Source organism: Myxocyprinus asiaticus, chromosome 4 (genome assembly GCF_019703515.2).
Source record: "Myxocyprinus asiaticus isolate MX2 ecotype Aquarium Trade chromosome 4, UBuf_Myxa_2, whole genome shotgun sequence".
Classification (NCBI taxonomy): domain Eukaryota; kingdom Metazoa; phylum Chordata; class Actinopteri; order Cypriniformes; family Catostomidae; genus Myxocyprinus; species Myxocyprinus asiaticus.
In genome coordinates this window covers 16602350-16617823 of record NC_059347.1, presented here as the reverse complement: position 1 = coordinate 16617823, position 15474 = coordinate 16602350, and the positions used below count along the sequence as shown (strand labels likewise).

At 38.4% G+C, this 15474-nt stretch overlaps 1 protein-coding gene across 2 annotated transcripts in view; it reads right to left on the bottom strand.

Annotated features, from left to right (window-relative positions):
* LOC127439839 (transmembrane protein 132E) overlaps positions 1-15474 on the bottom strand; it is a 549732-nt gene that overhangs the window by 82517 nt on the left and 451741 nt on the right. For both annotated transcript variants that reach the window (XM_051696075.1, XM_051696074.1), the window contains exons 3-4: positions 13465-13602; positions 81-273 (exon numbers count right to left, since the gene is read on the bottom strand). In XM_051696075.1, the coding sequence (XP_051552035.1) occupies positions 81-273; positions 13465-13602 (331 nt within the window). The remainder of the gene's footprint in view (positions 1-80; positions 274-13464; positions 13603-15474) is intronic.

Genomic DNA, 15474 nt, shown 5'->3' with positions numbered 1-15474 from the left:
ACATTTGGAAAAACAGCAAAATAGATTAATAAAGTGCAATCTTACACGATGTGAAGTGGACAACAGGAGAATCCTCTTACCATTGAAAGTGGAATGATGGCTTGGATGTCCTTCTGCACAACCGTTAGCTCTGTTACTACCTTCTCTGCATCCGAGGCTGGATTCTGTCCTAAGTAATCAATGTTCCAGTTGATTCTTCTGGTGACTGATTGGCTGGTGAAGTTCTCCATCTCAAAGTCTAGCTGCATGATTTCGATGCTGGCAGCCATGTCCCTGAAAAGCATACAACATGATCAACTGACAGTGAGCAAGTGATCAATTATAAAGCCGTTAAGAAAAATATATACTTCAGGGCAAACCACCAAATTTAGCCATTAAACTCATTTAGGAGAGTCTAATTAGGATCAGGTACGTATTTAAACATTAAATGGTTTAATGTGCTGGCCATCAACAAAAACAGATGTTCTGTCATGTATTAGGTAAAATATATTTTTTTAAAATCAGCAAATGAATCAATCAGAGAGGCAGACTAAACCCATCTGTTGTTTTGGACTGGATTACAGGGGCTAAAAATGGAGCCCTTTACAGAAGATTATAAAAAAAAAAGCAAATGAAACAAACACAAGCTGGAGAGCATATGTGCATAGTAGTTTTATATGAAAAACATACTTTAGTAGAGTCTACATGCAAAAACAGCATCATCAGATTTACTCAGTTGTGTTTAAAATAAAACAAATATAGTTGTTTCCACAAAAATCCAATGTGTTTGAAATCTGTAAAACAGTTAATTAGCAGGATCACACATCAGTCGATAAAACATATCACTTATTTGTGTAAAATGTTTTATTTCTGTGCCACTAGCATCACCAAACGCAAAAGTAAAAAAAAATACTGTTTTCAAACAGATTTCCCAAACACTTCCCCATCTGTAATTGGTCAGAAAACAGATAGCCCCGCCCCCAAACTCACATCATTGGCTGAGCCAATGTTGCTATGTCAGGGCACACAAACAAACAGGGGTGCGTTTCCCAAAAGAATCGTTAGCCAACTCTGGTCGCAACATCCATTGTTACCAACATAGTTCAACGATTTTGTGTTTCTCGAAACCAAAGCTCCAACGAACATTCGCAAACTGAATTGCAATGCTGAGTGATTGTAACTACAGGCCTTTATCTATGGTTAGAATCTTGTTGGTTTGCTGTGTTCATTTCACTTTGCTAAGGCTTCTCTTTTTTTCTTCTCAATCTACGAATGGCTTACTTATACTGTAGTTATTTCTGCACATTAATATGGAGTAGGGGAAATATTTTAACGTCAACAAAAAATACACATTTCACCTTTAATGTACAAAAAAAAAAAAAAAAAGGCAAAAATCTGCTTCTGTATCCACTGACATAATAATAATATTTGGCGAAATGTAAAAAAAAAAAAAGTGCGTGAATGTGGCGGCACAGAAAAATTGTATCACGTGGTTCCTTAAACATACTGTATCATGGCAGTTCTTAGGTGAAATGTCCACTGTGTGGCATTAAAAGAGAGTTAAATTGTCTCCCAAACAGTTTTTAAAGTTAATGCTCTTTCCTCAAGTTTTAAATCAACAAAACTTACCTCCCTACCCTAAACCTTAAGCCTAAAGCAAAACGATAGTGTCAGAAAAGCAAACATGTCATGAAAAACACAATTGTTGAAGCAACCCTGTTGTTTGTGGTGCTTCTATGACATTTTCAGCTCAAGTGTCGCCTTGTATGCTCTGTGGGACTCGGACCCCAGTTCTTTGCGTTGCAAGTGCAACACTGTGTCAGTTCAACTCAGCACAATTTGATTGTATACGAACAAGCTAATAAATGTAGTTGGTTATGTAATGAACACGTTAAAATGCATTGCCGTTCAAGTTATGCGCTATAGCTAAAGTGTTTAGATGCCATACAGCATTGTGTGAGAAACAGGCGAAAAGTGTTCATGAGCTGATAATCTGCCCTTTTACTCATGATATGTGTAAAATGTAAGGAAAGCCATTGTTGTTTTACTTCACCATTAAACTGCCGTGATACATAAAACAAGCAAATAAAAAATTATTTACAAAATGTAGATGTTGTAAAGTCTTTCTAGGTTGAAAGAAGTTTAAAAATGCATTGGCTCTTTTTAAAACAGCTGACACATAGTGGCAACATAGTGGCATTCAATTAGTGACATGGAGAAGGAATGCTACAGCAAAGCCCTTCTATCAAGAGGAGCCTAATGTTAGCAACAAAATACATGATGTGGCGGTCCCATAGGCATTCTTTGAGTGGTACACTTGCGAGGAGACAAGAGGCTGTTTTTTTAATGGATGTCTGCTTTTGTGAGGAAACAGCTCATCACTAAATGAATGGACCTCCTGTCCGCTAATCGTCAACATGTTTTACACTAAACAATCCTTTTGAAATAAACTTTGTGTGTATTTTATTATGATAAAATTGCTGTTTTATAAGAGAAGACGTGGACAATTTTGCGACACTGCGAACTATGATTTACTGTCGTAACACACTAGTTGGCTGTTATGCTCTCTCCTATGGTAAAAACATGGAGGTTGTTACCTCAGTATAGAAGATCTCCGGCTACGGAGCTTGGCAGATAGTTTTTTGAGGAAACCTCTTTAATGGATAGTGGCAGGGTAAATGAGCTCTGTCAAGGATTATTTCATTTATCTAAAACTCCTGTTTTACAGGTAACATTTGCTGATTGAAGCTGACAACCACACTGGGGAGGAAATGGCCAAAAAATGAATTTCCTTGATGGGAGTGGGGACGCTGGTGGAATAAATGCCACAGGGTTTCTGTGGAGGGCAAGTAATGTGTTTGTGCTACAGATAACATCTTCCTCTAGTGGGAGATATGAAAATTATTATTTCAGTTTCTTGTGTCTTTATAGAACTGGCACATTTATACTATTTTCTTGTATGACATGCATTCAGGCAGAAGAAAATATCTGATGCTCTTACAGTCAAACAGTACTTGTGTCACATCCCTACATGTCACCATCCCTTCATGTTCACAGACTCTTAGTTTAACGCTTTCATGGACTTTTGTGTTGTAGTTTTTCCCCACACTACATTTCCCAGCAAGCACTGTCATCATCACATTCACCTGTGTTCCCAGCTGTTCCTTGTGTTGTTATTGCCCATGTCTGTATATATTCCCTTGTGTTTCCTCACTTTTTTGTCTAGTCTTGTCCAGAGTGGCATTGAGCTAAGTTGTTCTTTTGTTTATCAAGCCTTGTGCTATTTCTATTTGTAGACTGTCTTCTTCATCATTAAAAACTGCAGTTGGGTTCACTAACCTCTCTCTTTGTTCATGCTGACAATTTGGACTAATAAGGATAGTTCACCCAAAAGTGAACCCCAACCTCATATCATTCTAAACCCATATGAATTTCTTTCTTATGTAGAACACAAAATTAGGTGTTAGGCAGAATGTTAGCCTCAGTCACCATCCACTTTCATTGCATGGAAAAAAGCTGAAAGATGAAGAAATCCCCCCACCTATTCTGCTTGAAAAGTGTGCTTTTCGGCATCTAATACAATGACATTCGAACATATTTTTTATTTAATTTTTTTAACTGTGGCTGGCTTTATGTACATACATAAACTGGATGGGTGCAGTGTATTTTCACATCTGATTTGCAATCTGTGCTAGAAGAAAAATGCTGTATTTGGTCAATAAGTTAACATACACTGTACAGTATATTAGTGCACTATACTGGCCAGCTTTACGGTTGAAAATAATGTTTTAAAACCCCTTTGTGACGAGATGCTGTTTTGTCACTAATTGTTGCTTGGCTAATTTGGAATTGATTCGTCCAATTAAAACTACATGGCCATTTAGGTGTGACTGGCCAACTAAAACTTTGATTACTTTTCCTTTTGTTTGGGAGGAAATATTTTAAGGACAATGGGAATCTCTATCAAATGTGTTTGCTTTCCTTGATGTGCATTCATTGGATACTACATTAACAAAGTTAATAGTGCTGTTGCTGAAAATTGATTGTCCGGCACAATAGGAAAGGAGGCCAGGGAAGAGTCTTGTCAACAATTATTCATTAAGCTCAGCCAATGCAAGAGCCAGCTTTCAAAACACCCTTTCTTTAAGAGTCATTTTAGCCTTGCTTTACTCTGGTGTGCAGAACAAAGAATTGGAATTAGGTGTGCCAGCAACTCAATCTTTAACTGAAAAAAAAAATAAATAAAAATAACTGAATAATGAGGCTGTCTTATATTGACAAATAATGCAACAGTTGCCTTCACGGCCAGCTATAAACCAAATTTGCAATATGTGCTTCTGGTACTACAGCCACTCATTAAAACAGTTAGGGAAGATAGATGAGAATATGGACAGCATATGAACAAATTTGCAAGTATAAGAAGAGTTTAAGTTTGAGGACAGTACAAGCTGGGCAAAAGGAAAATCTATAAAATGAAGCTAAAAATTTATTAATCTTCTCAGACAGTAGGTTCATAAAGGCATGGATTTGTTATGAAACACAAATCCTCCTGCCACATGTAGACATTTTTAACCAAAAACAAAGAGAACATTATCTCAAAACAAGAACAAAATTCTGTTAGTTTTGGGGAAAAGAGTAAAGCTGTTTGAAATTGCAATAAAAATAACATGCACCACCTCTCTAAAGACAGGTATTATACCAATGCCTGACAACATGTCAGACACTGTTGCAATGTGCTGCACATAAATAAACTATGATAACATTTTATAGCAAAACTTTGTAATTTAAGTTCCATACAAAAAGGCCATTTTCTGATGAGTGTCAGACCACACAATTAATGTGCATATTTGTGTGAAATATAAGGAAAATAACAAATGAGATCTCTTTAATATCTCAATTGATTCTCCTAGATGCAGAAAAGATGAAATTGACAACGTAGTCTCATAGAATGAATGTTACTATAACTACATTTTTGCAAACTGACTTTTACGTGCTGAATTCTATGTTTCGTCGCAGTTCCCTGGTGAAATTAGCACTAGAGATGCTACAACAACTGTGCTTTTTATTTACTTTCACACATCACGACTATAATGGCTGATTATAACTTTATAAACACTTATTTTTTGGTGTATTACTCACATATCGCTATATTATGATATCAAAACACTTTTAGTATAACGCATCATTTGAAAAACAATACATTTTAACTCTGTATTACAGACTCACCTACATTTACACACTTAATCCAAAGTGATTAGCTTCTGTGGTAGCTCACCTGATAGAGTGTTGGACGCTGGACGTGAAAGCACGTGGTTCAAGTCCAGCCAAACATGTAAGCTGACACGTGACATCAAAGTGACATGAGATGACGTGGTTGCTTCAGAAAATGTGCTTTTTCATTTCTCATTTTGTTTTTGGACACTATTGGTTAGGTTTAGTTTACAGTTTTATGTTAAGGAGGAATGTTTTTCTTATTAAAACCTCCATCTAACATTCACCTTAAAAACCTTGTCTGAGAGTCACATGACGCCATGTGAGGAGCAGACGTGTAATCGGCGAGCTCTGCGCACTTTGCTATTTTTTTATTATTTTTATGTCATAAACCGGTGAGATTTGACACATCCTGCTACATATCTGTTCTTTGAAGTCAACATGGCAAAGAAGTCAAAATCCTCGGGCTCTGGAGATATTAAAAGACACTTACGTGCTTAAGCTGAAGCTTCTGATGGGCCTGTGGACCAGAGACTCAGTTTGGTGGTGCGGTGGGAGAAATCCAGCGTCAACTGTCCAACATGTCTGTGATGCTGAAGAAAGTTGTTGCCGAATTAGAGGATTTGGCTATAATACGTCGATTGATTAAGGCGAAATTTTCTGAGTTGGTTACAAGATTGTCGGACGTCGAAAGACAGGTTGATTATCTGGAGTCATCAAGAAAGAATTAGCTGCTTATCCACTGGCGACCAAGATTGATTTGGAACGCATGAAAAATTGTAGGATTTGGAGATCCACAGTAGGCGAAATTGTTGGAATTCTTGAGCATGAAGAGGGCAGAGATATGGTGAAATTGCTAGACGAGCTCTTCCTGAGTCTTCCCAGGCCACAAGATGGAAATCGAGTGAGCTCACAGAGTCCCGGCTCGGAGATCTGCTGAGGGAGACAGGCCCCGATCAATTCTGGCCAAATTTCTGAGATCATCCGATAAAGATCTTGTGTTACGCGAGGCGCGGAGCAAAGGAAAGATTTCTTGGAAGAATCACATTTTCTTGTTCCCAGACTTTGTGAATTCGACAAGAGAGAAACGTGATCGATTCAAGGAATGCAAGAAACTCTTACATCAACGGAAGATCGCATTTGCTCTGATGTTCCCGGCCAAATTGAGAATAGATACTAAGGATGGCCACAAAATATTTACATGCTCACAACAAGCATTGTCTTTCATAGAGACAATGAGTGAGTAAGCCATTTGATGTTTCTCATGTGGCCCCTGAGTGAGCTCATCTCGCAGTACATACACTTGGTTGTCCAAGGAAGCTGGGCGCCTCCTTTGTTTATTTTTGTGCTGGTTCCGCCTAGCGGCTGGAGTTTGTGGGTGAATCTGCTCGTTCTTTGTTCTTGTGCCTCCTATTGGCTGGAGTTTGTTTTGTGGAGTATTTTTTATAAGACATTGGAAGGATTATTGCAAAGTTGTCGCGGGGACTCTCATAGGCGTACATGGACTGTTTGAGTATAGAGGGATGAACGCCGGTTGGCGCTGTCGTGCGTGGGTTTAATGCGCATATTTTTCTTTTTTCTGTTTGTTTGGAATGTGGTCTTTATAATCTTGTTTTGACACACAATCTTGTCTAATTTGTTTTCTAACATGTCAAAATGTCAAATGTTAATATGAGTGGATTGTCTCTCTCCACGTGGAATGTGAATGGGTTGGGGCACCCCATAAAAAGAAAGAAGATTATTTCTTTTATTAAACGTAAGAAATATGATATTGCGTTTCTTTAAGAATTCATATTTTCTTAAGTGCTGGCTCGTGTAAGAGCAGGGGAGTCATTACATTGATAAGTAAGCATCTACAATTCAAATGTCTAAAACAGATTAAAGATAAATTAGGAAGAGTCATTATTGTTTTAGCTGAAATTCAGGGGCAAAGGCTGATTTTGGCTAATATTTATGCACCTAATGTTGATGATCAGGGCTTTTTTATAGATCTTGAAGGGATGTTGCAAACCACTGGCACCCCTCATGATATAATATTGGGAGGAGACTTTAATCTATTGATGGACTCAGTCCTGATCATAGTGAAGCAAAAGTGTGTAAGCCCCCTAGAGCAACACTGACGCTTCACAAGATGTGTAAAAATCTTAATCTTACAGATATTTGGAGACTTTTTAACCCATCTGGTAGGGACTATACATTTTTTTCATCAGTCCATAAAATTTATTCTAGAATATATATATATATATATATATATATATATATATATTATACCTAAGTCCCTCATTTCATCTGTTGTTGATTGCTCAATTGGAAACGTCTTAGTCTCAGATCACGCCCTGGTGAATTTAGAGGATTTGCCACATATGGAGAAAAAGAAATCATAGTTGGCACTTTAATGTATCCCTTTTACAAAATCCTGATTTCCAGCAAATATTAAAGGCTGAAATCAATGTTTATATGGAGACCAAATGGTCCTCAGTATCCTCTGTGGGCGTGGCTTGGGAGGCACTTAAGGCGGTTCTTAGGGGCCGGATCATACAGTATGCCTCATTCATCAAAAAATCCAAAGCATGAGAACTCGTGGAATTGGAAGAGAATATTAAACGTTCTGAGGCAGAGCTGAAGTGCCGAATGTTGTCTAATGGCCTTAAAGAATTGACCCGATCGAAATACAGATATAATACTATTTTGTCATGGAAGGTGGAGCTTTGGCTATTCAGGGCAAGACAGTCATACTTTCAGTCAGGGGACAAAGCAGGGAAGCATTTGGCTAGATATATAAAGCAGAGAGAGTCTTTTTCTACCTTTCCCTCAGTGAAATCTGCTGGTGGTGAAATATTTACCTCGGTCATTGATATTAATAATGCTTTTAAAGAATTCTATCTCGATCTTTATAGTTCCACATCTTCGTCTATTGATGAAGATTTTAGAAACTTTGTGGAACCATTAGAACTCCCTAAACTGACGATTGAGCAAAAAATTATCTTGAAAACCTTAGAGGAGCTTGATGGGGTAATTAAGGCCCTGCCTACAGGCAAGGCTCCAGGGCCAGATGGTTTTGCCGCTGAATTTTTTAGATTTTATGCTATAAAACTGGCTCCACTTTTGTTAGAAGTTTATACGGAATCATTAAAGAATGGAAAGCTTCTGCCAACCATGACACAAGCCCAGAACAGTCTGATTCTTAAAAAGGAGAAGGATCCAAGCTTTTTAAGATTTTGGAAAGGTACAGGTTCGGGAATACTTTTATTGAATGGATTAAGTTACTTTATAGACACCCGGTAGCGGCGGTACAAACAAATGGATTAATTTCAGATTATTTTACTCTGGATTGGGGCACCTGGCAGGGTTGCCCTCTTTCCCAATTATTGTTCTGTCTTGCCCTGGAACCATTAGCAGCCACAATAAGAAAGGAAGATGATTTTTCAGGGGTGATAGCGGGAGGTGTTGTGCATAAGCTTTTGCTTTACACAGATTATATTTTATTATTCGTCTCTGACCCCACTAGATCTATGCCTTGTCTCCACAGGATTATTGGTTCCTCCTCTAAATTCTCAGGTTACAGAGTCAGTTGGTCTAAATCCGAAGCTTTGGCTCTGACAGCGTACTGCCCAGTAACGGATTTTCAGCTGGGCACCTTCCAGTGTCCCAAACAGGGCATTAAGTATTTGGGCATTTTATTCCCAGCTAATATGTGTGATTTATTTAGAGTTAATTTCAACCCTTTAATAAAAAGGTTTTTGAGTGATGTGATTAGTTGGGCTTCATTACATTTATCTATGATTGGGAAGGTTAATGTTATTAAAATGAATTGTATTCCAAAATTCAACTACCTGCTACAATCTCTCCCTGTAGATGTCCCCCTCTCTTATTTCAAGCAATTTGATAGCATAGCGAAGTCCTTTATTTGGAATGGTAAACTTCCCAGATTACATTTCAACAAGTTACATCGGCCGATTGACAAAGGTGGGCTAGGCCTACCCAAGATTTTGTTTATTATTATGCATTCGGTCTCAGACATCTGGCTCATTGGACGCTTCCACCTGAGAGAGCCCCTCTCTGGTTTCGTATTAAACAGGAAGTTCTTGCCCCTATTTCGCCAGTGCAAAGCCTTTCTATCAAACTAACCATAGAAGTTGTCACACCCTGTTATCTCGCATTTGCACATGATTTGGACAGAAGTGTCCAGAGTGTTTAATTCAAACATTTATTTAAATATTGCCTCAAGCATATGGCTGAACCCTAAATTACATATTAATAAGTCCCCTTTCTGTTGGTCAGAGTGGATTGTGAGGGGGGTTACTACACTCGGTGGCCTATATGAGAGTGGAGTGTTGAGATCTTTTGAGAATTTGGTTCATCATTTTGGGATTCCCAGATTTCAGTTTTATAGGTATTTACAGCTGCGCCACCTACTCTGTTTTCTTTTTGGGAGTAGCACACCCCCCCCCCCCCCAAAAAGCAGCAGATACTTTGGGAGAGGTGATTACTGCTTTTGGAAAAGGACACGAGGCATCAGTGTCCCTTCTCCCTTCTAATACAGAGTTTGGGGGACGGGGCTTGAACTTGGTATTGGAGGGAGTGTGGACTAGGATTCTAAAAAAAATTCAAGTCTGCATCTAGAGATGCAAGGGTTCGCCTTATGCAATTTAAGATTTTACCCCCTCTAGATTATATAGGCTTGGTCTTAAAGACACACCCACCTGGTGGCGATGCCAATCAGAAGTTGGAGACACAGCCCATGTCTTTTAGGGGTGTGTTAAGATTCAAGATTTTTGGTTGAGGGTTCAGAGTTATTTAGGTGATGCTTTGGGCACTCAAGTTTTACTTTGCCCCAGACTCTGTATTTTTTGGCGATGGGGCGGTCATAAATTTGGGGGACAAATTTAAAAAAAAATTGGGTTCTGACTAGTGTTATGATTGGCAGACAAGTTATTTTAAGGGGTTGGAAGTCGGGCGGAGCACCATCATTTCTGGAGTGGTGTGCAGAGATGGTGAGGGTGGCAGCTTTTGAAGAAGGGGTATCTAGAGGATTGGGAAATTTGGACTTGTTTATGGGAAATTGGGGCAAATTTTTAGCGTTTTTGGAGGGCTCTCGGAGAGGGACAATGGACAGAGAGGTGTAGTTGTTATGTGTTTGATTATTATATATATTTTTTCTTTTTTATTGTTTTTATATATATATATTTGTTTTTGTGTGTCTATAATTATTTGAGACCACTGGGGTCTGATTCTTGTGGGTGGGGTTGGGGATTGGGGGCGGGGTAATCGAGGGGGTTAAGTATTGATTCTGTTTATATATGTTTTTGCTTTTAATTGTTTTATATATGAATCAATAAAAAAAATGTTAATCACAAAAAAAAAAAAAAAAAAACTTTGTCTGATTACGACACCATTACCCTCGCTTTTGGTGCCCCCCACTGGACATTTCACTGGGAAACTGCAACCAAACATGCAATAAGGCACGTAATTTCGTTTTGCAAAAATTTTGCCACAGCCATGTAATGTTCATGAGACCAGGCTGGAAATGAAGAGCAAACAGAAACTTTTGCTTACTGTTGTAACGTTGGTGTCACGGAGTGGAAGAGAGGAGGCGCAGGAGTGAATACTTTAATAACAAATGCTGGAGTGGAACAAACACTGGAGTGGCACAAACTATAAAGCTATACATCACAAACTAACAACACAATGTAACACTTCAAGGACTGAACAAAACTAGAGGGTATTTATACACAAGGAACTAAATGAGGGAATGGAATACAGGTGAGGATGATAAGGAGCAGATGGAAGTGATAAGGGCAGTGAACTATGGGAGATGTTGTTCAGGGGAAACTTCAAAATAAGTGTCCTTGAAGAACATAAGGGAGACAGACTATGACAACTGTGAGTATCCTGCTACTCAGATGTTTCTCCTGAGAAAAATACCCCTGTAATCTTACATGTATCTCTTCTTTAAGAAGAGATCTCAACAATGTCTCAAATTGTGTTCAGATTTGCTCAGACAATCAAAAGTCAGAGATTTCAGCATGAACTCAACATATCTCATTTTTACAAGACAAAAGGATCTGAGCTGTGCTATGCACAATAATTTGTATAGCTCTATACTCTTTATGGTGTGTCAACAACTGACTCATGTGTCTATTTTTATTTATCCTAAGGACATTTTGGGAGAAACATCCGAGACACAGTTAATGCTTAAATGAAACAACTGAGAACCAAAGACACTCAAAAAGAAAACAAAAGGACTAACTTTTGTAAGTCTTCACTTTTGGACACACCTTTCACTCCATCTAATTCACTCTATATAATCTGAGAATTATAAGCCTTTATATGGAGATTGTTTGGCCGTGTATTATGCTAATTACTGCGGGTATGTGCTCCCTTTTTTAGAATAATCTGGATTCATCAACATTAGAATGAGGGTAGGAACAAATTTATATTCATACGCACCAGATTTTGTGTGAGAACCTTTTCTGCGCACATAAGTATTCTTGCATTCAATTACTAGTGAATGAGACTTACTGACTTTCCTCTAGAAGCTGGTATGGAAGCAAATTAAAGCATATACCAACAATATGTCTATGACGAAAACAAATTGCATATCACTGTTCAGTGTTCCATTATAATGGGTTTCCTATTAATGTTTTTGCACTTTGCGAGATGAAGATGGCTTGAAATAGCTTTATTACACTGCATCTTTATTGCATTTTTACAGCTAGAAGTCTATGGATACAGAATCAAATGAAATAAATAGTATTTTTTATCTTATGAGATGTGTCCAACCAAGAAGATAATCTTCATAACTGAAAAAAATAAAAAATAATAAATAATAATAATAATAATAATTAAATAAAATACTTTGAATGGCCAGACACATTAAGAAAATTTCCAAAAATTAATAATCAGATTGTATTTTGTTGTGGACATAGGCATAACAGAATTGCTAAAAACTTAATTGAGCGATCTTAATGTGCAGTGGCCTTTTTAAAAACTAGCCTTAGGCTCTATGCTGATGAAAATAATGTGTTTTTTTTATTAAGAGTATGCATTGTATATGTCATGAAAGCAGTGCTCATGTAAAAGTACAGTTTTTTGGGCTACATGCATTCCGGCTATAATATCTAGGGTGCAGGTGAGTGATGTGGTCTTTTCACATGTCAAGCAGAATGGGAAAGATTATTTGACAGGGTGCACGTAATACAGAGGGAAAAGAAGGATTAAGAATAAGAGGCTTAGACGCAAGAACAAAACAGCATGATGTTTAATTCAGATGACCTCGCTGGTAATCTCTTTGTAGACACTCAATCACTGTGTCTTGACCTCCCTGACAATAGGTAAATAACACTAGACTCTACTGACTATTTGATTTACTCTTATGTCTATGTTCTGAATAGCACACGGCACTTGCTTTTCTGCTGTGCACAGTATGCAAATGTTCTTTCTGCATGGAATATCCTGATGACCTACTATATTTGTTCAAATGTCCAGTATACACGTAGCACACTGCACAGAATACTATATCCTACAGTGCAATGTGCTCAACTTGACCTTCCATTTTCAAAATGATGAATGAACTGGAAGTAATAAAAGTGGCATATTTTAACATCTCTTTCCTCATTTATTGTTTAATTAGTCTGCTTAGTGTTGAGACATTTTTGCATACAATTGAATTAAATATTTACAGAATATTTACACAAAGTAACTTAAAAAATGTCTTGGAATAATGCCTACTGTTTCACATACTTTTACATAAATAATAAGAATACTATAAAACACATAAATAATATATGTTTAAATAATAGAACCTAGAACATAAATACAACAACTACTACTAATAATACATATTCAGTAAGTATGATAGCTAATACTGTATGTATGTATGTATAGACTATGTTTTTGAAAATGTAATGGAAGAGAAAAAAAAAAAAAAAAACAATTTCAATCTAAATATTTATGAACTAGTATCTCTAGTTCTTCAGGAATGTGTCCAAATCTGGATGTTAGAATCAATCCTAAAGGATCCTACTGGGATCAAATAGGAAGCCTCTAAGAACCAAAATAAACTGGATAAACTTCCTATTTACAGTTTTTTTAAATTTCAGTTTTTAAATATTAGTTTATCCAATACTTATTTGATTCATTTTGGTTTTGGCACCTAGTTATGAATTTTCACTGCTGATCTAAAACCATATTTGCGATTCTGCACTTGTTGAGGTTTCCACTTGCAAGGGAAGCTGTCCTAGACCATGTACACGAGCAGGATAGCTCTCTTACCCAGCAATTCCTTTGATCTTGTTGACTTCCACAGTGGCAATAGAGTGTTTGGCTCCAGACTGCACATCCCATTCAACCTTCCACTGGTTACTCTTGGACTTCGTGCTGAGGAGGTTCACCCCTTTCTTTGCCTTCACCCTGAAAAGAAAAGATGGATGGTTTTAAAGAAATATACATGACTGTTGTTCTTCAAGATGGTTGTCTGTTTAAGAGTTCCTTCCAACTTCCAAGAAGGCAATCACAGCCAACTTTTTGAAAATTGGTTGCTTGGAACTCCACAGTTAACGTCTTTTTTTGGGTTAGGGCCAGTGGTGGAAAGAGTACTGACTTTTATTTTTACTTAAGTAAAAGTACTGCTACTGAAGAAATAATTCACTTGAGAACAAGTATCAAATCAAATCCCTTTGAAGTACTGAGGAATATTATGTCTCAAGGAAGAGTAAATAAGTAGTTTGCTGAAAAACTACTCAAGTAATTATGCTACAAGTTACTTTATGAAAATTATATTATATATAGTATATACGCTTCCATTTTTAGAACATGAAGACATTTTTGTTCTTGAAAGAATTGATGCTTCCTTTCACCAAGGATGCATTAAACTGATCAAAAATACTGCCAAAATCATGAATTGCAAATTATTATTATGGTTTGAAATAATTGTTTTAAGTGGTATTTATTCCTTTTTCCTCTCCTTCCGGCCTGAGGCAAAGGAGGGAGGAGTGTGCGCACTCACGGCCTGGCCCCGCCCTCCTCCTCGTCACACTCCTCCCTCCTTTGCCTCAGTCCGGAAGGGGAGGGAAAAGGGGAGAGGGAAAGAGCTAGGTGGAGCGACAGTGAGAGAGAGAGAGAGAGAGAGAGGACAAAAATTGCTCGCCGGTTCCCAGATAACGCCATCGCCTGGTCCTCGACCACTCCTCCACTCTCTGGCAGATGACAGCCGCTCCTCCCCGGATGCACCAGAGCGAGTCCTCCACCCCTGGCGGACGGAAAGCCCCTCCGTGTTCTGGCAGCTGGTAGCGAGCCCCTCCGCCCCTGGCAGCGGCTCCACCGCTCCAGGCAGCAGGCAGCGAGCCCCTCCTCCCCTCGCAGACAGTGGCCATTCCTCTGCATCCAGGCAGCCGGAAGCAACTCCTCCGTCCCCCGGCGGAAGGCCGCGGCTGCTCCTTTGGGTGGACAGCAGTGGTGAGGACTCCACAACAGCGCATCCCTCCTCCTTCCCGGGTTTCGGAACCAGTGTAACAGGGTTTAAAATGGGCAAGGAGGAGGTGGGAGCCGGACGAACCATCAAAATAATGTTCAATGAAAACTTAAAAATACATAAACATAAACACACACGTCAGTTGCGTGTGGCTCTCTCTCTCCAGAACTGCCGCATCTGGCTCGGCTTTATCCCTCTCCTCAGCTGATTAACCCGTATGGGGGCCAGCCGTGTCTGACATCATAACTTAGGATAACATTAAAACAGGTTTACAAATTTTAACAGTTTCAAGTGTGACATGCCCGATATAAGATTAATTTCATAAATATCATTTAATTATTAACATTTTGCTTGAGAAATGAGCAAGAGAGATGATACATTTCAAAGATGACAATGCTTATAAATAACCCCTGTCCTTTAAAATTCAAAAACATCAGCCTTTTCTCTGATCTCTGCAGAACATTTTCCCAGTCTCTCTGAGAAACCATAACTTCAAACAATAGGCTACTGTTGTGCTGTTTCTGACAGGGTTTCATATGCTGCCATTTTCTGGAAGCATACATCTGCTGGTTAACACCTTGAATATGTGCAATGACATAAGACATGCAAAATCATGCATATTTTTCAGTGACCACTATCTGTGTTCTGGCCCTCTGATATTTTCCTAGACAGCAAGTGAAAGTAAACAGCTTTGAGGTCTCCTCTCACCAAAGAGCCATGCACCTGAAATGCAAAGACAGGGGTAGACAGACATCTCATACGAGATGCGATGGAAAATGGTGAAGAAGCCAGATAAGAGTAAAATTAGGAAA